The sequence below is a fragment of the Manacus candei genome, unplaced genomic scaffold, assembly GCF_025592945.1.
Source record: "Manacus candei isolate 608988 ecotype Guabito, Panama unplaced genomic scaffold, ASM2559294v1 h1tg000067l, whole genome shotgun sequence".
Classification (NCBI taxonomy): domain Eukaryota; kingdom Metazoa; phylum Chordata; class Aves; order Passeriformes; family Pipridae; genus Manacus; species Manacus candei.
The window spans coordinates 13010340-13036034 of record NW_026138115.1 but is presented as its reverse complement, the minus strand read 5'-3'; the positions used below and the strand labels follow the sequence as shown (position 1 = coordinate 13036034).

At 38.4% G+C, this 25695-nt stretch overlaps 1 protein-coding gene across 5 annotated transcripts in view; it reads left to right on the top strand.

Moving 5' to 3' along the window:
* The window catches only part of PRORP (protein only RNase P catalytic subunit), a 49613-nt gene that overhangs the window by 20221 nt on the left and 3697 nt on the right, over window positions 1-25695 (top strand). For 3 of the 5 annotated variants that reach the window (XM_051806268.1, XM_051806269.1, XM_051806270.1), the window contains exons 5-6: window positions 3230-3337; window positions 14081-14128. In XM_051806268.1, the coding sequence (XP_051662228.1) occupies window positions 3230-3337; window positions 14081-14128 (156 nt within the window). Of the gene's footprint in view, window positions 1-3229; window positions 3338-6492; window positions 6644-14080; window positions 14129-25695 lie in introns of all 5 variants that reach the window. The other 2 variants (XM_051806273.1, XM_051806272.1) reach the window with 2 other exon arrangements.

Below are 25695 nucleotides of genomic sequence, written 5' to 3'. Positions count from 1 at the left end.
GCTCCATAAAATAAAGGTAGTAATAACAAATGCTCCCCCACACCTTTTTTTCTCTCTAAGCTTTTATTCTGAGCGGCTGTTGTGTGGATGGAATATCCCTTAGGTCAGGTTGAGTCAGCTGTCTTGGCTATGTGGTCTCCCAAGATTTTGCCCACTCCCAGCCTACTAGTGAGAGAGAATGTTGGAGAGACAGCCTTGATGCTCTGCAAGCACTGCTCAGCAGTAGCCAAAGCACTGGTGTGTTACCAACCCCTTTCCAGCTACCAGTGCAGGGCACAGCACTGTGACGTCTGCTATGGGGAAAATTGACTCCATCTCAGCCAGACTCAGTACACTTCTACAGTGTAAGTCTGTGGATGTTAGAATAACCCTTTGTACTATGTCCAGATGAGGTAGCCTGCTGCTTATTCCCAGTCTTCCCTGTGTCCAGAGAGGATGAGAAATATGGAACTCAGAAACTGTCTCTCAGGGGAGGAGACCTGAATCTTTTCTGTCATTCTTCATGTATTTTTTTTCTAGAAAAGGAAAGAAGCACTATTGTGTGTTGCTGGGAATTATGGATTGTGAGGAGAAAATGAACCGACCCTTGGGATTTTTAGTTTGTCTGAGGCTTTTCACTGGAGTCTTGTGTATTTGGTGACGTTAATTAAACTTGGCCATTTGTCTTCTGTGCTCTCTCTGCTTTTAACTCCTCATCTCCCTGTGTGGATAAGTCTTCTGTACCAGCAGCCTTCTTCCCTGTTTTGCGCAGTTTACTTGTAGAGATGGAAAATAATTGAACTGATCTGGGAGGCTGGCAGGGGCATACTGTCTGTCAGGCATCTGTTGAGAATGGTCTGGGACACATGGACAGGAGGAGAAGTGGCCAAACCATTGACAGTGGAAAAGTTGCAGCATCTCCCCAGCTCCAGAAGCAAATCCCAGAGAGCAAGGAACTGGCTTTCTGAGGAGCACTGAGCCTATCGTGATGCTGCTCAGCAGGACCCTTCTGGCAGCCCAGCTCCATCTGAGCTGCTGGGAGAGGGGAGGGAACCAAGCAAAGAGTGGGCAGAGGAGAGCGCAGACCCACCAAATTCCTCTGCTACTTCCCCAACTCCTGCTGTAGTGTTCCCTCAACAAAGCAGTCTGCTCTGCCCATCAGGGAAAACCCACCCTTTCAGAAACCGCCCTATAACTTGTTGCTTTAAATAAAATACTACTTTAAAATTCTCCACAAAGTGCTTATTTTGTATGGAACTGAGCCCACAAAGACAGGATTACTTGTACAGTGTGCTTCACAAAAATGTCTGCTTGACTGTAACTATTTTACTTCAAATAATATTGCCATTTGTTGGCATTGGGAAAATAAGGCTCTATTGGAGTATATACTACGTTTTTCATCTGCTTCCACTTTCTTTTGCCTTTTCCATTTTCACTTCTTTGTCTCAGAGCTCTTCTATTTTACCTTCATTTGGTCTGCATGTGTTTTGCTTCTTTTCATCTTTCCACATTTCAGACAGCCATCCAGTATTGCAGTGATGACTCACCTGATTTTGAACCATAGGAAGTCCCCTGGATGGCATAAGCCCAGAAGGAATCCATGTTGTTTGGTTTTGCACTTGTTTCTCCCCCTCCAGCCCTTTGCTAGTGACTTCTTTCTGTATCTTGGTGTCCCTGTCAGATGGCAATGAGAATATTTATTCATCTATAGAAAATACCTTGAGATTGAGGCAGGGAGCAGGGAAAACACTTCACAAGTGCCAACAATTTATTTTTCTTGGAGATGATAAGTTCCTTGCCCAGCTTTTTATACTTTCTCAATAATGACATTTATTTAAGCCACGGAGAAATGAAAGATCACATAAAAGGCGATTGATTCCTATGGTGCTAGACTGAGCTCTGTGTTGTCTCTGTTCTCATCGTTGTGCTTTTGATTAGCATGCCTCTTTTCACCTGGAAATTACTCCTGAAACTTTAACATCTGAGTGAGGCATCCTTATCTCACTTAATTGGTTTGTACTCTTAATACAAATGACCCTTTTCCTAGTATAATTTGTCATAAGCATTCCAACTAAATTTGAAGTTGGTGATCATTTGTTAGTGCCTGACAGCAGTGTATTTTCTGGACAAATAAATTCTTTCATTTCTTTCTCTGAGGAAGAATGCATATGCTGTATATGTTTTTGTTTGTGTGCTGAGGGGATGTTTTTTATTTAGACATATGTTACCATATGGCTGTGTGGGAGAAGGCAAGATTAGAAGAGTACTTCTTGAATCCTGAGTAGAAGGCATGAAATATGAATTGTTTTGAGTTCCTATGAAAGTTAATTTATAGCCTTGGTCTGTGAAAGCTCTGTCAGCGGGGGATAAATAAGTCTTACTTGTTACTAGAAAGGTAATTTATGAAACTAAGTCACTGCCCACCAGGATGGTGCAGAGTTCTTGTGCCTATTAAAAACAGTCAGAAGGAAGAAGTAGAAATCTTATGCGAGTGTCTGCAAAAAATCTTTCCTCAAAAATTAAGGGAGAAATTCTTTTATTCCTATTTATTATAGCTTTGTAGTCTGTTCTTCTACTGTGGGCTCTCAAACCTAAAGCAGTTGTGTTTTTACTTTTGTTGGAAAAACATTCTGTTGGATGGATGCTGCTGTTTTGCTCAATCACTGCATTACTTTTCTGACCTAATAAGAAAGTTCATTCTTGTGTTAGTCTTAAAGCCGTCTGTTACTCACAAATCGACTGCTGTCTTTCTAAATGAATGTTTATTTAAATATTGACTGGCATTCAGAGATTTCAGAATTCTTCCAGAGAACCTGAGTATGATGCTTACCTTACATTTGGAAATGTTAAGACCTAGTAGTAGTGTCACTGTCTACTGGTTTGTACGGTTGCTTTGTTTTGCAGCTATTGCATGACAGTGACTATAGCATGTATCTTTACAAAAGTGTCCACTTCAGGTTATAATATTGAAAATCTGGATGACTGTAAAGTTTTGAATTTTGGTTGTAATGTAATTTAAAGTTGTATTGGAAGTATCTACTGTAACACAGCTTTAAAGATGTTTTGGTTGTGGGTTTTTTTAGTGTGGTTGTTATAGGAAATACGCAAGTAATGATGTGAAGTGTAGCCAGTGATGTAAAAGTGAGAGACTTGGGCTTTGTTTCTTTTTTTTTAATAAAAAGTGAATGAAATTTCTTTCTGTTAAACTCAACATAATATTCCCCTGTGAGTATTTATTTATTTATTTCAGGAATTTGAGGCCTTTCAAACATTTGTGGAAAATCGACTTCCGTTTGATATCGTTATTGATGGACTCAATGTTTCCCACATAAAACCCAGAAGGATGCATTGTGAAAATGTAAGTGCTGTTAAATATTCATTAAGAATTTTGTGTATGCTGATTGTAAAACAATGAGTGCCTCATTATTATTCTCTAGAGAAACTGATCAAACATTTTTGTAGCATGTGTTACAATGAAGTTCAAAGAATCATCTAAGTTTCACACATTAAAAATGATTAGTGGGAAGATAGTTCTTCTCACATATTTGACTGTATTATCTGTAAAATGTTGTACCCAAATTTCCTCATGTATGCAATGGTTATAATTACAGCAAAGGTATCGATAATAACATTATTAGGACATACACTGTGTCAGTGTGTAAGTTTTCGTAGTAATAGGGATTTGTGGGAACAGAGTAAAACTGCCATATAGAAAATTTAGTCTAATATAGTTATGCTGGTAAGAGTTGTTCTTAAAATAACCCCTTACTTTGTTCAGACCACATCCTGTACACATTTAAACTTTATTTCACTTCCTGTTGTCTTGAGAATTTGAGCCTTGTTAGTACAAGGACGTACCTTCAAACTGGCTTCAGTTCTTTCCACTTGATGATTTGTAGAAGAAAAATCCTGCTTTTTTGTCAGTATCTTTGAGAATTCTTGGTACTCCCCTGTAGCATTTCACTATGAATTGGCTTAACATTATTTGGGTTTATTTGTTAATCAAATATTTACTTTACATTAGGAGTAAAAAAGTAGCTGCTCACAGGTATTCAAAAACCAGAATTTAAATTTTCACCCTCTTGAAATTAAAATTAAGTTGTAAATGAACTTGATAATAAAGGAAGAAATACACTTGTAGTAATTACAAGAAATACATTTTTCTTCTAAGAACTACTTTAAAACTGTTCTTAGGAAGTAGTATATGCTTATCTGTAGATAAAAGTGAGCTAGGGAGGCTAGATAAACTTACTGAAAGAGGTTTGTTTGAGAGTGCCAGTGAAGTTTCATGAGATACTGTCTCACAAAGAGGGTACTTTCTTTACCGTGGAAAAAAAAAAAGTTTACAAGTTGTTTGGGTGGAATCAGGAAGTGTTGATTATCTGAGAAGAATTCCAGACAGAATGTAATGCCACAATGTTTTAAGATCTGGAAAGACAGATCTATGCTGCCAAAGATGAGGAAAAGAAATGCCTTTCCCACTGTGGGAACTCTGAACAGGATTCTCAGTGGTCTGTAAAGCTGGAGGCAGTGGAGCAAAGAGCCAGCCTGGTTTTGGCGGATAATTACTCCTGATTTCTGATCAGACATCTTACTAGGACATATTAGTGTGCTGAGCAGCCTAAATTGCCTTTGAGTTTCTCCTTAGCTTCTGCAGTACTGGAAGGACTTCGGGATCCATGATGCCGAAGAGATCCAGAAGGACTGTACAAAGGCATCAACTTTCCATTTAGGTTGTTCCTAAATAGTTACAGGCCAGATCTTTCCTGAATCCCAGCTGTTTACAGATTAGGAGGACTTTTAGGAAGACCTGCCTTTTCTTTCCTAAACAACAGAACAGTCCCTTGGGCTCACCACAGCTTATCTCCAGAAGAAGGTTCTCCTAGCTAAAATCTACTTGTCCTATGAGTTATGTTGCTGTTAATTATTATTGCGTTTTGTCATACACAAAAAGTGTTAATCATTGGAGCTTCCACCAGCCAATCTCGCTGCTCCTGTTTTCTGGATCCTGTTATTGAGAGTGTGGACTCATTACATGAGATAGAATGGACATGCCCATTATTCCTGCCACAGACCTGTAGATACTGACTAGCTGAATAGTACCTATTTTGGCATGGGAAGTGTGTATTGCAACAAAATAGCTCCTTCACTGCCTGAAAGAAATAATCTTCTAGACACATGGACTACTAAAGACTTTTTCCCTTTTTATTGACCCTCCAAATTAACTGAGACACCATCTTTATACACTTACAGTGTTAACTATCGAGTTTATAGTTTTTTCCAACTGGAAACATTGTTTAAATGTGAGATCATGCTGGATGCTAGTAGATCCTGTTTTATTTCTTCATGACTCTCAACTCCTGTGTTGTAACATGTCAGGAAAGGACTGTGTCTTAGTTCTTATTTTGGATACTTCTGACAAGAAGTATGTATTCTTGTTTTCTTACTGTTTTTTTCAAGACTGCTAAAAGCAGAAAAAAACCCACAAAGTAGAGCAATCCTTTCTTCTGTCTCCAAACTTTTTTTTTTTAGATGAGGGAAGGGAAGGCCACAGGAATCTGTTGCTTTTCTGGTTGCTTGTGTTGCTGCCAAGTAGTCCCCCATCTGTGAATGCTGACCTCCCTGAATGCTGTAGTCTGTCCTTTGAGGGCTGACTCTGCCACAAAACATCCTCTTGTGGAGGCTCCTACCCTCACACCAGCGACAGCTGAATGGAAAATGTGGAGTGGCAGATTTGAGGCATTTACAGCCTGCCTTAATAAGTTCTTCAATGTACATAGTGCAGAACTGAGAAGATGGAGAGGAGAAATAATGCAAGAGAAGTGGGAGGCAAGCAGAAAGTATGGAAAAAGCCAAGAGTGAAGGCTGCTGAGGTCAGGCTGGCTGGCTAGGACAGCATGACAGGCCCATTTTGAAGAAGAGGTTCATGCTGTGACCTCTTCAGTTCATCTGGAGAGTTAATACAGGAGCCATGTTTCCAAGGACCTCTGTTAAAGCTGCCCAGCCTGTGTTTTGCTTGTCAAAAAACAAAATTATTCTGAGTCTCCAGATGGGAGTATGCTTTTCAAGGGTTCATTCTTGCAGCTGTTAGACTCAGTCAGGATATTGTTTCATCAACATCAACTTTTCTTTTACAGTATATAGTTGGTAAAGAAAAAAATTAGATTGTTGCTCTGTTTCTAACACACTGTAAGCATTAGTACTTGGAAGGTTTTAGTTTCTTTGGAACACATTCCTTATGTGATTTAGAGAGCATGGCAAAATAAAGGGCATTATTAAACACAGGAGAAAGCCTAAGATTTATGTGACAAAACTATGGTAATTTAAATGCATTCTGGTCTTTATTTAAATTTAACAAAAAGTACTGTTCAGCTTGGTGATTTAGCTTTCAGAACTGCAGCTGTTTTGCTGAAGACCAGCTCGAGCTAACTTAGTCATATGATTGAAATAAGAAAACATTGATAAAATATTCCTCTCTTTTCCAAACAGCCTAACATTTTTAATTCCATTTAGGCATTCCTTAGGCATCTTGGAAAAGGGCTGGATTGTGTGAACAAGGCACAGATACCTTGGGGGATGAGAGGAGACGGAAAGAAAGCAGAAGTTGAAGGAATGATTTTTACACGTTTAATTCCCAAAGTGTTCTGACATTCTAGAAAACTAGGTATGTGACTTCCACTAGCCCGAGGAAACTTCAGTCCTCACATCCAGCACTTACTTAGCAGATCATCCTGAATATTATTGATTTAGCAGATTTACAGGAACATCCTGTGGCAGTTTCTCTGGTATATGACACTGTTGGTTTGTAATTACAATCCCCCTTTTTTTGAGGTTGGTTTTATACTAGGTCTGTTTCCTGGTAGAAATCAGCATGTGACTGCATCAATTACTGAAAAAAAAAGGAGGCAGCCTGAGGGTGGGAACAACGATTTTTTGAGGACTAGGGAGTGGTGAGACCATCTGATTTGAAGGCACTGCACACACAGTGACTGTAAAACTGCAACACTGGACATCAGCTGGCACCTCTTTTCAATCCTTCGCAGCCTTACTGCAGCATTTTAAATTAGGCATTAAAGTTGACTTCTAATTAAAAGATATTATAGAATGGAAATTATTTTTGCTACATAATCCAGACCATAGAAAAAAACCCCGAACCTCCCATAAAGTCCAAAATTATTCAGTCTTGTCTTCTGCTCCTGTTTAAGACTGTACCTGATGCGTATTTGCCTGAATGAGTGAGTCACTGTTTGTACTGCAAACATGTAGTTTATAGAGATATCCTTGCAGTTTAACTAAGCACAGTTGATTCAGGCTGTGTTTTTAGGCATTGGCACCTTTCCTCCAGATGTATCTAATTACATAAATCCTTACCCAGCACAATGAGATTTGGTACTCTCTGTCCTCTGCTGCTGTAACTCTCCATAGTGCCCTCACCTTTCACCTTGTAAAGGTCAAGAGAGGGAATTTCCACACACTAATTTTCCATTTCTCTTACTAAATAAACTGTTACATAATTCTTAAATGGATTTTTTCCTGTTTATCATGATTTCTGCGGAAGTGTTCTTTGGAAGTGAGAGGGAATCCCAGTGCAAGCAGGATGTCTGGGCTCTAAATATCTCGCTTTGGTTGCGGGAGGGGAGTGAAGAGACTACAATGAGCTCTGCTCAGCTACCCCTAGACTGTGAAGGACCAGGGTGGGAGGTGTGAGAGAACATGATCAGCAAGAACAGTTTAAAGAGTACTTTGCTATTTTTAATTTGTATTGAGTTTGGAATATTGTAAATTAAGTATGCAGCCAGCTCCTTTTTTAGCTGTGCGCATCTGGTGTTAGATGTAACTGAATATACATTTCAAATGTGTGTTGGATCAAAGCTAACTCACAATTCCTTTCTTCAAACGGTTTGGCAGTTGGGGTCAGCTCTGCCCTAACTTCACCCTCTCTAATCTCTGTATTAAACTCAAACATCTAAAAGATTGGTAAAATGGTTCCAGATTGAGTTCCTTAAGACTGACAATGCACAAAGGAATAGTTTTTGCTCTTGGTGGGTAGTTCAAAGTGGTTGCTCCTAAACTTAATCAGCACTTCTATAAATGGACTACATAAGTTCATGTAATTCCCATGTAAATTGCAGTAGGCCTGTACAACAGCTGAAGAAGCCAGATCCTTGCTGTTCCACTCCCTTCCCATCCCAGTCTGGTGGCAGCAGCTGGCATGCCGCCCCTACCACATCTCTGGCCTGAAGCAGCAGTCAGCTCCCGCCAGGAAAGGCACCACACCTGCCCTCCTGCACCTCTCACAGGCTGCCACAAAAAGCCAGGCTGTGACTGCTGTTATTGGGCGTGATCTGTGGCAGGTACAGGGGACACGACATGTTTTGCATCTATTTCTTGTCTCTTCCAGGGGAAGAGCAGCAGACTTGTTGAGTGAAACTGCTCTCTGAATTGGAGAAGGGTTCTTGGACTGAGTGAATTCTGTGATCACAAGTAGCATAAAATTGTGTGTGAACATATTAATGCATTTTGGTTTTCCATATGTTAAATATTTTTAAAATAATATTTATCAAGAAGATTTAAAGTTTAAAACTAATATTATAGTTGTAGTTATTCTAGTGGTTCTGTAGTAGTTATTCCTGGACTCCTGCCTACTTTAGCAGTATAGAAAAGATAGAGAGAGATTGTAGTCTTGAAAGAAAAGCTGGGAGTGAAAAAAAAATTTCATCAAGATAGGGGAGAAAACCAGGATGTAGGATAGTAGTCTACAGGAAAATGGTGAATGATCATGTTAAATTTTTGAAAAAAGTCCGGCTTTGGCCACAGAAATAAAGAACCTTGATGAATTATGCTTTGTAAATTCAGCTCAGAACCATCGTTTTGATATGTACTTTATTCACATTTTCAAGGCTTATTTTCTAAATATAAAGACAATACCAAGGCAAAAAACCCCTAACTCTTCAAATGAAGGCAAAGTTAAAAAAAAAGAGAAAAACTAGGGCATCTATGGCCCATCATTCTCTTGGATTAATAACCCAAATCAATATTGAAGCATAATTTTTTTTCTTCAAAATCCCTGCTCAATTGCCTATAAATCCTCTATGATGAAATAAGGAGATAAAAAATATTGCAGCTTGTAGTGTTTGAGAAAAATAGTGAATAAAACTTTCTCTCCTGAGTCCCACTTACTAAAAATTTTTGATGGCATGAAACACACAAAGAAATGAACACCTCTGCATACAGATGTAGTTGACAGATACTAATGTGCTGAGGTTCCCATGTGTAATCCTTATGAGTCTTCACATCTGTCTTAATGGTGCAACATGCCTGAAAGATCATCTGCACAGTTATTGAGATAGTGATACTTTATACAAAATATTAGCTCTACTGTATGAGCTGTCATGCAAAACTAGCAGTTATTAATAAATTTGACCGCAAAAAAATCATGGAAAAGAATTTTTTTCTTCTTTGACTCCTTTGGCAGCATCTGTGATTTGTTCAAGTACTTTACTGTCTGTAAATGAAGCAAGAATTAAGTAGATCCATGAGTCATTCTCTGTTTAGAATCAATACATCCAACAGAGGTCTTATTTGTCATACTGTGACAGTTCATCAATTCTTCCTCCCACCAACTCTCAACAAAGCAGTGAGAGACGTGTGTGTTCATTTGCTCTCAGCCTTTTCCATCTCTCTTTTTTTTTCCTGTCTCCTACTGGTGGTTGCAGTTTGCATTTGCATGATAACGAAACATTTGTCCTGTTACCCAAGACTGGAGAGATTTTTATGTTTGCAACATGTTTCATTTTTTAGACTTGTATGTTCATTTCCTGTAAGTATTGCACAAATCATAAAGATGAAGATTTGTGGTGTTTTCACTGAAAATCACCTTCAGCCTCTGTGTAACGTGATCTTAGAAGAGAAAGAAGCTTAAGCACTAAGGGGTACCCTTGAAACTTCACCTATTTTCAGTGTTGGAGATGTGTGACTTGAACATTCAGCATTTCATTCATATCTTGGCAGTTAATTTCTGGGGTTCCTTGGATATCTCAGCAGGAGAACTAAGTCAAGTTCTTCTCCGAAGAATCTCAGAGATTCATAATGATCTGCTGAAATCTTCCCCCTCCCCTCCTATATTGGGGCCATCCTAAAATAGACTAGATCAAGCTCAGAAATTTTGGTCACCAGATGCAGAAGAGCAAGACTGTTAAGCTTCTCTGCAGAAGAGCTGAAGGAGACTAGACTCATTTGCCTGTGAAACCCAGAGGAAAGGCCTGGCCTGCAGCTTCTCTCCCTGCTGTTCTTTTGAAACCTGACAGTTCCTGTTTGTGGCTAAAAAAGAAATAAAAGGGCATTTAATATATTCAGCTTTGTATACCAATACACAGTAAGTGAATAGTATTGGACATCAGTGTGTCAGGGGTCCTAGAAGTACTCCTACAAGTGGTTGGCATGTATGCTTCCACTGAGGAAACACACATGTTGATGACATCTTGAGCCACCAACGTGCTCCAACGTGCTTTACTGCAGCAGCACTGGGAGGGGAGAGTAGGAGGTAGATAGGACTTCGTAAGACAGGAAGTAAAAAGTCAGGCTGGCTATCTGTGAATACAGGGAAACTTTCTCAAAACTTTTAAATTTCCGACATTGTGAAATGGTGGAGAGAAGCTGGCAGGATTCCCTGACTAAATGCCTGAACAGTCAACTGTAAGCAAGTATTTTTTGTTTCAGAGGTTTCCACCCTGATTTTGCATTTCCTGGTGAGAAGAATAGAGAAGCAGAAATTGATCAAGTTAAGAAAATCTTGACTATCAGGCATTTTGACAACTTCTCCCTGTTGCTTTCTCCCAGAGTGAGATTATTTCTGCCGTTGCTTCCCCTCACTATTTGCAACCTTTGTTTCTGGCTATAGAAATAAATAAAGCCCATGTGATTAAATTAATGATCTCTATTGGTTTCCATCTGGTGTTTATGATTTCTACCTTTGTATTTGGTGATAATAGCAAATCAAAATCTGTGTAAGTGTAAGTAGGAGAGCATCCAAGCACCAAGCATACCTTTTTTTACGAGGGAATTTGCATCATGTCTTTCATAACAAGAATTCTTCTAATCACTAGGAATATAAGCTTGAAATTCAGCAGAGCAGAGTGAAAGTGCCTTGATGATTCATGTCGCAGTGAACTTGTTAACTGTAGCAACATGTTGTGTGTTGTATGTTGTAGAGAAGTCCTGCTAAAATCTCGGTGATGAAGTCAAATGAAGGTATCTTCTGAACTGGACGAGTTTCAATCTTGCTGTTTTAATTTCTCCCTTAGAAACCACGAGATGAGTTTTCTTTGGGCAGCTTGATTGATTCATGTAATCATGGAACTGCTATCAGTGTGGCAATAAGAGGTGTGCTGGGCCTCCAAACTGGAAACCTCGTCTTTAGGGAACTGAACTGCTTCTTTAGAAGTGATTCTTATATGAAAAGTCTCCATAGTAGTGAAAGGCTCTGGGAAGCAGGCCAAAAAACGTGAAGATTGGGTTACTATAGGCCAACTCTCTAAGAATAAATATCTGATTTGAATTTGAGAAATGCTGGTTTTAGTGTCATCTTAAAGGCAGCTTGGATAATCCTCACAACAATTATTGCCTTCGTGCATGTACATCTGGATTTATTTATGTATTTGAAAAGCAATCAATTCGGGGTTCACGCTTGGCTTTTATATCTGATATGCTATTTTTAGTAAAAATAGGAAAGAAAACATTTGGAAGCTGTGTTATTTGAAGGAGAAAAGGTACAATATAACAAAAGCCTAAAGTGCATTGGGATTTATTTATGAAGTCATGAAAGCCTAAATTTTTGAACAATAGGTTATTCATAGGGATTTCAGCATATTGATGGGATGTTTAATGATACAGCAATCCATTAAGCTGCATTTGTTGTTTTTTCTCTAGTTGCACTCTACTTGAGAGTAGAAGAGACATTTATATTTAAGTAATTAAATATATTTAAATTGAGGTTATTAAATTATTATAACCTGCAATTAAGTTTAAAACCGAAGTTAAAGTAATTTTATTTTTTTTAATCTAGACTCATAGGAAATCAAGTACAATTGTCCACGGCTTTTAATCTAAATCTCTTCATAAACTGATTGTTTCATGTTGTCTGGAACATGGAAATAGGAAGTCTTGTTTGAATCTAGGAGACTCATTACATGAGAATTAAAAGTCCATGCTGGGAACCACAATCATGCTGGCAGTATTCTTGCTTAAAAACAATTCACAAGAATTCCTATTTCAAACTGAACTTATGAAAAATGGTAAGAACTCTTCTTATCCAAAATTTTATCCATTGCCTATTACAGGTGACCTTTTGTATGAAACACTTCTTAATGCAAACCTCACCTTTTTCCAGTATTGATTTTGTACATCAGATGCAGGGATGACAGGGAGAAGCTGTCTCTATTCTGTCTTTTACTTATTTTGTTTGAGGGTACATTTGTGATTTCCTAAAAACAAGGAAGGGGAAAGGAGGCAGGGCAAGGTAAAAAAAACCAAATCAAAATCAAATAGTCCCCGGAGTAATTCAGACTTATGCCTTTATCTGTGGTGTGAATCTAAATTAGATCAAATTAGATTAAACTAATATGTTTACTTGTGCTAATATAAAGAGGAGATTTCTTTCAAATATCTGTCACTCCTCTGTGGGCTGCTACCAGAACGGAGCCATTAAGCTATTATTGTACGTACTGGGACTTGTAAACGGTTTTGTTGCTTGGTATCATGTGAGGAACAGGTGTGACATACTACGAACACCACTACCAAGAACATAATAAGAAAGCTGTGGCTACTTTGCTGCTGCTGATCTTCAAATTTTCAGGAAAAAACCCAACCCACACACTGACTTCTAGGACAGGCAATGCACATCTACATGGGTTCTTCCTTTCTCATATCAAATGAACTCTAGGAAACATGGGGATTTTTTGACCCTGACCCACGCTGAAATAAACTGCAGAGGAGGGTCCTGAGTTGTAGGATCACCTGAAAATGAGCCTCATGTCTGCTGGGTCAGCTCAGATGCACATCTTGCTAGAGTAGCAGAACATCAGTCTTGTGTATAAGGTCATTCCTACTCTGTGTGTAAAGCAAGAGAACTTTCCTTGGTACTTGCAGATGCCCTCTAAACTCTTTTCCTTATTTGCTCCTTAACCTGATATTCTGTGTTGCTTATATGATTTTAAAGCTTTTAGATCTTTTACTTTGTATTTTTCTAAATGACAAGGAATTAACTGAAAATTTAAAATTTTATATAGGTATTTACTTATTAGTAGCCATAGTACTTACTGTTATACAATAGAAATCTTCACTCCCATCCTCAAAGAAAGATGCCTACCTCAAGATCTTAAAAACTTGTAATTGAAAAACACTAGATGAAGAAACAGTCTTATAAAGCATGATTTGTGTTGGTGTTCTCCTTTTTCTGTGCATCTCCACAAAATAAATGTTCATATTTTCTATTCTGTAAATATTATTTCCTAAATATGATCCCTCCCAAAAGTACATTTTTAATCACTTTGAATGCTTATTCTCTGGTATTGTACTTACTGCCCTGTCTCATTGCTAAGGAACCTTTTTCTTCTTGAAAAATTCTCCATTTACATATTTTGTACTAATTTTTACATTTATTTACTGATTTTTTTCTCTCCACCCAGAGACACTAGTTCGTGATGCAGTTTCTGCACAATTTATTATTCACCAGTCAGTTCTTTAATGATCTGAATAGTTTCACAGTTCTAGCTGGAAATATGCATTGAAGTTATAGTGAGTCAGGTGAGTCAGAAGCTAAAGAGGTTGTCAGAATTATGTTGACACTATATGTGCTGTTTTCCAACCAATTTAATGAAGTATTAACTCCTAATTTCTCCAAATATTTTCTACCATTTCCAGCTGCTGCATTGTCCTATCCTTGTACAATGTTTCCTGTAGTGACTGTTAAAACTGGACCTGTACTTTGGTATCATCAATATGACAGAAGTACATATTGATGTCATATTGATGATACCAACTTACCTCTTAGGGAAATCAGGAAGTATTAGTGATGCTTATATCTGTCCTTATCATTATCCAGCACTTACCCATTTACCTGGTCGCTTCTGTGCTCGACAAAAAGGAAACAGTGAGTTGGCAGTAATATTTCTTCTGTCTCTAATATTTTGAATCTTTCTGAGTCTTGAGCTTTTAAGGAGACTTGTTGACATGGCTCCATGAGCAGGCTGTGTACAGGGTGTGCCGTAAGCTCTCTAACAGCAGTTAAAAGCCAGTTCAGTTCCACAGGTTCTGTGGAGTTGTTCCTGCCTTATATGGTATGCTAATGTAGAAAAATCAATCTTTCTGATGCCTTCTCCTCTTGTTTGTTTCCTGATTGTGTAATATTTGGGTAAACTAGGTAGTGCTTACACTATGCAATGAAAAAAGAAAAAAGCAGAAGTACAATGCAGGTGTTTGTTAGAGCTGGAATTTGAGCTTCTACATTCAGTGCAAGTTTAAGAAAAGTACAGTGGAATACCTATTCCTTGAATATTACCTATACTACTACCTGACTGATTGATTGATTGATTGATAGATAGGAGTTTTCTTCCACCACAGCCCTAAGCTGCCACACATTTGAGTAACTAAAGTGAAGTAGTAGTAAGAAGGTTGCAAGCAAATAGTCATAGAGCAGAACCAGACAGTCTTAATGATGTTGATTTCCCCTGCTCCTTATTAGGAGTAGTCACCCCAGGCTTGTCTAGTGTTAATGTCACTAGGCTGCTTCCCTCATCCAAAGTCATGTTCATGATATCCCTGTAGAACATTTCACTGTACTGTTTAAATCCATTTATGTGTAATGGCCCTAAGTCTCAGTAGTTACAGGAAGTGTCTTAAATAAAAGAATTGGAGGGTTTTGACATTTTCACTTTGCATTGATATGTATGTATCTTCATATCATGCCTTGAAGTATGAAAATCTCTTAACTTCCCGTTGAATGGGCATTCCCAAATGGGCTTTCAGAAATTCAAATGCTATAGGTTAGGGATTTCTTTTTTGTCATCCCACTCACTCTCATTTCCACAAGCCCATTCAGTTTGCCAGTCTAGCTAACATAACATAACCACTAATATGACACAGAGTTTTAACCCTTTGCTATCTGATAAGTTTGGTAAACAAAATACTTCTGAAACTATAGTTCTGTCTTGCACTTGAGCACTGCAGTTTGATCCTGAGTGCTCCAGGAATTGTTAGCCGGGTATCTACATCTTTTCCGTGGAAATGGTCAAAGAAGGGAAAGATGTAACATAATTCCTCAAATGTGCTGGCTGGTATAGTCATGTACAGGTGCCTGGAAACTAATTCTAAGTCCCCAGTTTTAGCTTTAAAAAAGTAGATCCTTTTATAGAAAAGGGAGAGTTATTATTGTTATTTGACTTTTGTTGTCCAAGCTATTCCGCTGGTTGTATTTTCATATTCTCAAGCTTATTTCTCTTGATGACAGGAAAAAAAATTACTAAGTAGACAAAATTTTTCATATAACCAGTTGTTCCCAGGAGATTGAGCCTTTAGACAAATGCCAAATATAATCTGTAATTAATTTGTAGGAGCTGACAATATTCTTTGCCAAATGGCTGTATCTCATCTTCTGAGTTAAAGTACTTCAGATGAAACAGTGGTCTGCCCACTGTCCAGCTACTGAGTATTGCAGACTGCTATCAAAAAACTTATATTAAAAGCATCAAAGTAAATTATACTTACGGATTTTAGCTACTGTGGGGGGCTTTCTGACCTTCACTGCCTAGGATCTCCAGGCATAGATACTGCCAGCAGTATTACTAGTAGTAAAATGGCACAAGTCTGCAATGCTGCTCAATCAAAACTAATGACTGCATTAAGAAAAATAGTACTGTCTCACGTTTTACTTCAATTGTTATACTCTGCATCAGATTTTTCCTGGTTTTGTAGGAACAGTGATTTACTTAGCATGGTAAGCCTTGATCCAACTGAGACAGTTGAACCTCTTCCTCACAATGCAAGGCATAGTGGTATATGAAAGTCCCCTAGGTTTTCTCCAGCCTGGTAAATACCAGTTATGTTCTTAGCAGTATTAAACAGATTCTCTCCTTGGTACCTCCTTGCTGAAAGCCTTGATGCACTGTCAGCTTGGGATAGGTAGGTCTGATCTGACCACACAGCTGCTCCTCCATCTCAGACCTTTGTGCTTTAGTTTGCTTCTGCTGATTTTTATACTGTTGAAGAAGAACATTTTATATGTTTCCTTTCATAGTAACCAAATTTTTCCTCTTTCTGACCTTCAGAGAAATCACAGCTCATTTCAGTAGTGTTTGTTAATGTATTTATATGTGTTAAGAGCTGTTACTGGAATAATTGTTTTTGAAGGTATATAAAAGTTTTGAAGGTAACCTCTCTATATTAATCTGTAGCAGGCAGCTGGAAAATAGTACTAGTGAGAAACAGAAGAAAAGCAGTGTGAAAATTGTGTTACAAGTATTTGCTGCATGTTGTATTCCAGTTCTTTTTTTTTAACTGCAAACCATCAATGTGTTTCCTTGGTTATCATGTCATTCTACCTGAATGATAAGCCTGTTGACCTTTGAGCATAAAAATAGTCGTTATTTTAAAGATTTTGTGGAACTATTCAAACATGGTATGTTGCTGCAGAAGCAAAGGTTTAATGTACCTTTAACAGCATCATAGCTGTGACTTCTGTAACAGTGATCTCCTCAGCTGCTGCAGCACCTTTTCCTCAAAGAACAAAACTACTGTCTGGGATTTTTTGAACCCACAGATTGGAGATGGGGAAAACACTTAGCATCAGACTAGGTCAGTCACACTGTGTAGACATCTGCATAGGACAGTGGTGAGAGCTTCAGTATTGGTATCTTTTAAACTGTCAGTTTCAGTCTTACAAAGATGATTTCAGTCCTGCACCACGTTATTTCCTATCTATGGAAAGGATCAGTCAAGCTTGTGCTTTCATTTTCATAACACCCCATCACCACTGCCGCCACCACCACCTGGAGATCTTGCTCACATTTTGGATTTTCAGTACTTAAGTGTAACTTCTGACCCACACTATGAAAATCTGAAGACTGACACAGCTGCATTTAGTTCACAAATGTCCCTTTCTAATAGCTAGCTTTTTACGTAGTTTCTAAAATTAAAAATGGTAAGGGAAACTCCCTTATGTTCATAAGTCTTTGTATACAGCTGCCACAATAATAGTAGAAAAGTAAGAGTATCAATGGCAAAGACTGGATTTGGAGTAAAAGATGGCAAATCTCTGAAGCTGTGACTTCAGCTGGGACAATTATTCCATTTACAGTCAGTGGCTCTGATCGGTAAAATTGCACATCTGAAGCCTATACAAAAATAAGTAAAACCTCATACATTTTCATTTTTATGTAACTTGCTTCCTCAAGAATATAAAGGTGATGTATGTGTAATATTGGTGCAGTGAAGCAATGTGTAGTGATCAGTAACTGTTGAAGAAACAGCAGTGCAGGTAGAAAGAATTCAAGGGTGAGAACAAAGGATAGTAATGATATGTGGAAATGCAAAGGAAACAGTTCATGCCCTTTCAGGTTTTACATGTTTCTTTTCCTACTTTTGTATAATTACAGATAGACAGGATCACCTAGCTCTTCTCTGTGGTGTGGAGGGTTGATACTGATAACCCTTTTTATTACTTTGCAAATCTCCAGGTTTTGGTACAAAATAGTAGGTTCTCAGGAGATGTCTGGATAAAATAGAATCCATGGAAGCTGCCCCATATTGTCAAGATCTTGGTATTTATTCTTTGTTACAAGAAAGAAGATGAGTAAGAGGAGGGAGAAAAGTATACAGTGGTATCAACTACGTAGAAAAAATATCTCAGAGAAGGTCAGAAAAAGACGAATATCTCTGCCCTTTTACATGACTTAAGAAAGAAGGACATTCAGAAAATTCAAATTCATGAAAGGAAATGTTTTACTTCCAGTCCACAATTAAAATAGAAAATGTTAAGTTTTAATTAACAGAGAAAGAGTAAGCTGCTAGGATTGGGCTATAGCTGATTGTGACTTGGACGTTTCCCAGTTGCTGCCCTAGCAGAATGTTGCTTCGGATTTCAGATTCACCCTTTCTCTTCCATCTTTATTCCTGCTTCGTAATTGCTGAGTCAACATCAGATCATCTGCTTCCATTTAAATCAACATTACATTTTTTGTAAGTGATTGGGAAAGAAAACGGTATTGTAGCTGATTAACAAAACTTTTGGATTGAGAAATTTGACTGGCACTGCAGTAATGTACAAAATTCAACTTCCAAAAATGCAGTCAGGCAACGGAAGAATATTTGTTTGTGTATCTTGAATTGTTGTAAGAGTCAGAAAAAATTGTCTGTTTTTCTCTTGTGCAATTTGTACTATAAAATTTAGCAATTCTCCACCTGTCCATATCTTCTTTAGTCATCATTTCCATAGTTCTTGGCACTGTTAATTTAATACCATGCTATGTTAACTATTGTCACTACCCGTTTTTCTTTCTTTTATTTGTGGTTAAACTTTATTCATCTGAAGTCCATGATGATGAAAGTAGTTACCATTCAAAAGCAGAGACTTCGAAAAGTACGAGCAGGAATGGTCACACTAAGAGGTTTGTAAAATGTAAGGTCTGACAAAGCAGCTGAGATCTTTTAAAAGTGACAATCTATTCTGAAAAGTCAGGCTCCAAAAAGCTAGTATCTCCTCCACCCACTCCTACCTCCCCATCCTTCATGTCATATATGCATTTAATTCTGTGTTTAAACTGTGTATATATTTCTTTGGTCTCTGCATGCATCCCAGCGTGATTCTGTTGATTCTCCTAGGAAATACCACTTCACTGACCATCAGTTAACTACTTGATATGCCCTTTGGGAATAAGACAGAGCAGGATATGACTGTAATTAGACTATATATTAGAAAATACCTATTTCAAAACCTTTTTTTTTACATGACTCTCTTCTGTGAAGGGTAGGAAGCTTTCCCTCCCTATATGCATAGAAGAAATTTGTAACTGTCTTACCAAACCTGAAATTAATTTACACAGTTTCGGGTTGTATTGTGTTTTTCTTTGAGCTGGTCAGTAGAATAAAAAATGGGTGGCTCTTCAAGCTTGATTGAAATTTGAAACTTTACCCGCAGTTTATAGTATAGCAGAATGTAATGTCAGAGACTATTTACAAACATATTACTTCTACATACAGAATTGTTTCAGAGATTATCCTGAGCAGGTTGCACCTTCAGTTGAAATCAAATAGAGTTGTAATTAAAGATTTCTCCATTACTGGCATAATAGCAGGGTACCGTGAATACAGGAAAATATAAATCGTGCTATTGCTTCTGTATCTGACCTGAATATATTTACAGTTACTCTGCTTTATTCTCCACACTACCCCGGATTCAAGAGGGTTCATTAGCTTATATACAGTCCATAGAGTATTGTCGTAGTCAGTTTTGACCTGAAAGTAATGTGTCTGCATTGCACTTGTGCCAAGTCCTCTGGGCAGTGGGAACACTGGGCTGTGCAGGTATCTTGATACGCACTTAGTTCCAGTCAGTTTGGACCTGGCTGCAAAAGCATCTTCAGCCTCTGAATACAAATTTACTCTGCAGGCAGCAGTGCTGTATTTTGGCATCACATCATATAGCAAACTGAGGCTACTGTACCATCCTCAATCTATATTAAATCAACTTGGGTATCTGCTCTTGTGGTTAGTTTTCCTGCTCAATCAATAATCTGCCTTTGATTAATAGAGTTGACTGTGAAGTCAAAAGTAAAAGCTAACATCTAAAAATGAACTGCAAATTTTAATGAATTGTGATAGGGAGTTAAGACATCTCTAGTGAATGCGTCAAGAGAAGATAAGTCAATTTTAGGTGTAGAGTCAATGTAGGCAGGTTAAAACATGTTAAACATTGTGTGATTGCTGTCATTGATGTGTGAAGTGCTGTCATTGATAGACTTTTGCATGATGATATGTTACATCAATCTGAATAGTCCTACTGTAACACAGGAGACAAGTACTCCCAACAATATTGTTTCTGCAGTATTGCAGAAAGGGATAATTCCTAAGGATTAGCTGTTGCCTGTCTAAAAGGCAGAAAGTAAAGCACGCTGATTAATCTTAGTGACTGTTACTCATCCACTACCTGCTTTCCCTTCCCTTCTAAGTAGCTACTTCCTTGCTAGTCAGGGGCAGATAATCTGTACGAGGATCAAGAAACATGGATGCTCTCCCTGCATTTGAGTAAAGAGGACTTTGAAAGTAATTTATACTGTGTCATCAGTAATAATGTAGAGAATATAAGAAGCATTTGTATTTGGTGCTGTGGTAATGGTATTGAATCTGCTTTGGTGAAATTACCAGGCTCAGTGAGGAAGTCCAGCCTTTCTTTGCAAGCAGCACACTCGCCTTCCCTGAGTAACTGGCTGTGCTGTGGGAAAAACCTCCAGCTTCCCATTGTGTCTCTCCTGTGCGTGGGACTAAAGTACACAGGGGTTTTCTGAGCTTCTTTTCTTGGTCTACAATATGGGAAACCAAAAAGGGAACCAAAGATGATTAAACTCTTAAATAAACATGGTGATGGTGGGAATTAATTCATAGAATCATAGAATATCCTGATTTGGAAGGGACCCACAAAGGTCATCCAAGTCCAACTTCTGGCCCTTTGCAGGACACCCCAAGAATCACACCGTGTTGCCTGAGAGCACTGTCCAAATGCTTCTGTCTGGCTTGGTGCTGTGACCACTTCCCTGGGAAGCCTGTTCCAGTGCCCAACCACCCTCTGGGTAAAGAAGCTTTTCCTAATATTCAACCTAAACCTCCTCTGAATCAGCTTTGTGCCGTTCCCTAGGGTCCTGTCACTGGTCACCACAGAGAAGAAATCAGTGCCTGCCCCTCCTCTTCACCTCACAAGGAAGTTGTAGACTGCAATGAGGTCTCCCCTCAGTCTCCTCTTCTCCAGGCTGAACAGACCAAGTCACCTCAGCCAGTTCTCACACGGCTACCCCTCAAGGCCCTTCACCATCTTCATTGCCCTCCTTTGAATGCTCTCTAAGAGCTTAATGTCTTTCTTATATTGTGGCACCCAAAACTGCACACAGAGACTTGTGATGAGGCTACATCAGTAAAGAGTAAAGTGGAACAGTCACCTTTTCCAACTGGCTCCAATTTCTTGCTTTAGATTGGATAGAATGCTCATGCTCAGCGCCGCCTGACACTACTGTTACCGCAGCTCTGAACCTATGGTCTGCGCTGGGATTTCCTCTGCAGTTTCACAGCTAGAGTGTTGGGTGGGAGGCAGCACCAAAACCAGGTGAAAATAGCAATAATATAGCAGTTTGTTGCTGTTAATAGGAGATAATCTGATTGTAGATGTGTTTTGCTGTTAAATGGCAGTTAGTGAAACCAAATGTTTAGGCAATGTCAAACGTGATTTATTAATAAAAAATGTAATTTAAATATTTCTGGGGTGATTACTTCTTCCTGCTCTACATGTATACAGGTGAGTCACCTTTTGCTGAACCACTGAATGGTGTGCCTCCCAGCAGCAGTGCTTACGGGTTTCCCATCTGACAAGTGGGAAAGTACCGGTATTATCTAAGGAGAAAGGCTGTCCTACTGCAAGCTGACCTTTGAAACTGGGAACACATGGCACAGCATGACCTAGTGATCAGAATGGGTGACTGGCAGTGAAGCCTTAGGAAATCTGTATCCTGCTCTGCTCATAGTTCCTTGTATGAGGTGGCATAATTAATCTGTCTTCCCTGTGCTCCATTATGCACTTGTGAAATGGAGATGTCATTATGCATTCACTTTATAAGGCTATTGTGAAATTTAAAGAAAGGTAATTAATCTTGCAGCATGACAAGGATTCCCTGCTCTCCTAGTTTAACTCCTATGTTTGATCGCCTTGAGACTGTGCAGAATTGTGAATGTGGGTCACTGCAAAACTATTTCCAGAAGTTTGTATAGAAGACCTCCCTTCTGGTGGGAAACTTAATATTTATTCTCACCTAAAAAGTTGTTCTTCCAAGGTATAATTGATTTTTAAAATGTGAAACTACCACTTACAGCATTTTTAGTTGCTTTATTTCATATTTGCAAAGCTCAGGCTTTTTACATGGTATGAGGAGTTCAACATCAGTATGATCCTGTGGAGTATGTGTTCTCTGTCCTACTGCTCTGCTTCCTCACTTCACTTCAGCTCCTCTGATCCAGTGTGTGAGCATAGTTGCGACTGTGCCATGGTCTGGTTGACAACATGGCCCAACAAATGGCTTGTATCAGCACAACAGAAAAAAAAAAGGTGCATTGTGATATGAAGGCAGGAGCTTGTTGGTGGAGAGGAAATTTCATAAAATGGCATTGCTGCAGAAACAAAAAATAACTCGTTTACTTTTGGGGAAAAAGCTCTTATCTGTGGGAGTGTCTCAAGGAAAGATAAATTGTATACACTCAACCAGAGTATCATACAAGTGTTTCACTGATTCACAAAAGAACTACATGGCCACGACAGGGCTCCATCAGTGTCATTTGATAAGTGCTGTGAACACAAAATTAATGTAAGGAAAATGTCAAGGTTTAGGAGAAGCTTGAGAATGATATAATTAACCAAAGACTGGGACAGCATAGGAATAGTTTAAATGACTAATAAATGATGAAAGGGATTGCAAGTAGAATGTCTTGAGCGTGAGTTTCTCAGAGAGGGATCTAGTGATCTTTGAAAATGATCAAAATGTCTGTGTAGTTCAGAAAGAAGCATGGATCCTGATGTGCCCTGTCAGAAGAAAAGAAAATAAGACTGATTGCAATGGTAGTTATCTATGTAATCCAGTTCTGGTGCCTTGTTGCATGGCCAGTGATTTGTGCAGTACAGTAGCAATTCACAACTTCTTGCTACTCTGCCTCAGCTATGTCTTGCCATATGAATTGAAGCAGCCAGTTAACCATGCCTGTTTTCCCTTCAGTGCAAAATGGCATCTTCTAATTCCTGTTTTCAGAGGAAATGTGGGTTTATATGCCTTGCCGTCCAAATTTGAAAGATACTCATTCATAACAAGCCATTCTTTCACTAATTTTGTAATCCTCATTCTCAAGAAAATTATTATCATAGGGAATTTGTGTGCTTTATATTTTTTAATGTTTTATTCAGATTACCTTTGGAACTGAGCATCTGATGTTTGCTGCCTAAATAATGTGGGAACATTCAAAAGGTGCATCTACACAGAGCTTACTGCATGTAGCATATTTGCATTGTGTAGTGGCAGATAATAACTTTTAGATAACTTCTGGAGATACTAGATTAATAAAATACCCCTATCTTTTTAAATGAGAGATCACTATTGCTGCTTTTTATTAGTTTGTTTCCTTTGTGACTAAAACAAGTGTTACTGTGTGTCTCATGTCTTCCTTTCTGGAGAAGCAGCCAGGCGTGGGAGTAAAATACACTTAGGAAACCCCCCATGTAAGTTCTGTGACTCCTTGTAGACCACTCCTGTTAAGTGCCCAAGCCTAAAATGAGATAAAATTCTCTCTAGTAAAATTGTGTCAGATAAGGGGGAGTGCAGAACAAAATTATTTTTATCTTATGAAAACAAAAATAATTTCTATCTTCTGTGTTTTAGTTGTGTAAGCAAGGTTAGTCTCTGTGGTAAGTAGAGGAGGGACAGTGCATTGTTATGCAAGCAGGAGTTTCAAAATTTTAAAATATTGATTCCCTTTAATTTTATTATGATTTAAGACTGGTTTGAGTTTTTCCATTGCAAAACAGCAGCTATACTATACCAACCTCTCCATTTTCTCCCAGAAGCACTTCACACTAGAGAACCTCATATGCTAATAATATGTAGGGCAAGAAAGTCTACATAACTAACAGGTACAAAGTGTCACTATTTATAACCTCCAGAAAGAAAAAACTTAAGGGAGCTGGATCCAAGACAGGTAAGTCTTTTATAATCTTGGGAATAGCCCTCACGGACCAGTTTGTATTTGGAAATGCAGCTGCTGTTTTGTTGAACCCTAAGTGTAACTAAAGGGTGTTTCCTTTCTTTTATTGGAGGTAAACTCTAGCAGTTCAAACACTGTCAATTCCTTATTGACTTGCAGTACTGCTAGTGCAGATATGTTCCTGAGACTCTTTTTACTCATAATCTGCTTTTAGGACTTGTTTCTTATGTTGTACCATCAGGATGATCTTGCTGTCAAGTTTTTTTTATTTTAGATTATGTGGAATCAGCTCCTGAAGTGTTCTTTGAAAACCATTTTAATTTTTTTTCCACTTCACTTTCTGCTAACCTCCCCTTAATGTAGCAAAAAATTAGGCAAAAAGAAAAAATATTTTCACTTGGAATTTGTAAGGGGTTACTTAAATTACTCATGGTTGATATTTCTTCACTGTTGACTTCTGTATTTGAAACTGTGTGTGGATGCAGTAGATACATTCCTAGCTTTTATTAGCTTTAGTGAACTCAGATTAACCAACTTAATTCTCCATTGGTATTTGTATCCAACTATTTACAGGACTGGGCCAATGCATAGGAACTAGAAAATAAAAGTGACTGTAAACAAGTAAAATTGATGAAGTAGTTTTTACTGCCCAGATGAGACATTCCAAAAGAAATGTCAATATTGAAAACCTGAATATTTAATAATATGTGACATAGATGAGAAGATATGTTATTACATATTATACTTACTACGAAAGCCTTTCTGTAACATAAAAATGGTGGCTTTTGTTTCTATCTTTCAGTTCTATGTTCCACCAGGAATTCTGAAACTTTTCTCCAAAAACAAGGGCATGCACTAGAGAAAATGCCATTTTTATTTTTACCTGCCATTTTGTGGACAGAAATTGCTGCATTTGGCCTTTTCCTGCTCACATTATGTTTGGTTTGTTTTAGCTGGGGAAAAGTAGATTGTAGGCACACACAGCCAATATCCAGTGTGATCTCCTGGAAGCAGGAAGTCAGTTCCAATAGGTACTGTTAAGCTCTTATGCTTTGCATTAGCACCAAGCCCCTGTGTCTCTATGAAAACAGAGCCTTTGGACTCTCAGAGTCATTGCTGGCAACAGCAGTTTATAGGTCAACAGCTAAAATTAATGTAGAAAGTCTTCTGGCCTCCTTTCCCAGATCCTTAGATCCAGATTCATGGCATACTTAATTTGAGGCATCTGGAAGTCCTTTGCTGTGAGGGGCAGTCCCACTCTCCCTGTCTGCACCACCTCCAACGATGTGTTCCCATCAGTCATTGAGCCATAGACTCAAGTCTGTCTGTTGGGTTGCTGCAAGCTCAACCCTACAAAAAAATGTCTTTTGTTGGATCAGTGAGCTCGTGGGTAGTTGTGACGTTTTTAGATGTAACACAAGAAGAGTAGTGAGAAGGTGCAGACTGAGTGGGAACCACCCCTTTCCCCTGCTCTTTGCAGGTAGATGAAACTAAATGCATTGTAAAATTGTGCACAAGAGTTAGAAGAATGAGTCTTTCTATCCCCTGAATCAAAAGCTGGTGATACCAAATAATGATAAGGATGACAAATAGGAGGAAAGGAGGGGAAAGGCAAATTGGAGTTATTGCAGGGAGAAAAAGTAACAAGGAAGAGGGAAGTAGCTAGAAAAGCAGGCAGAAGGATTAAAGAAAAGTCAGGAGATTGTATGTTGACAAACA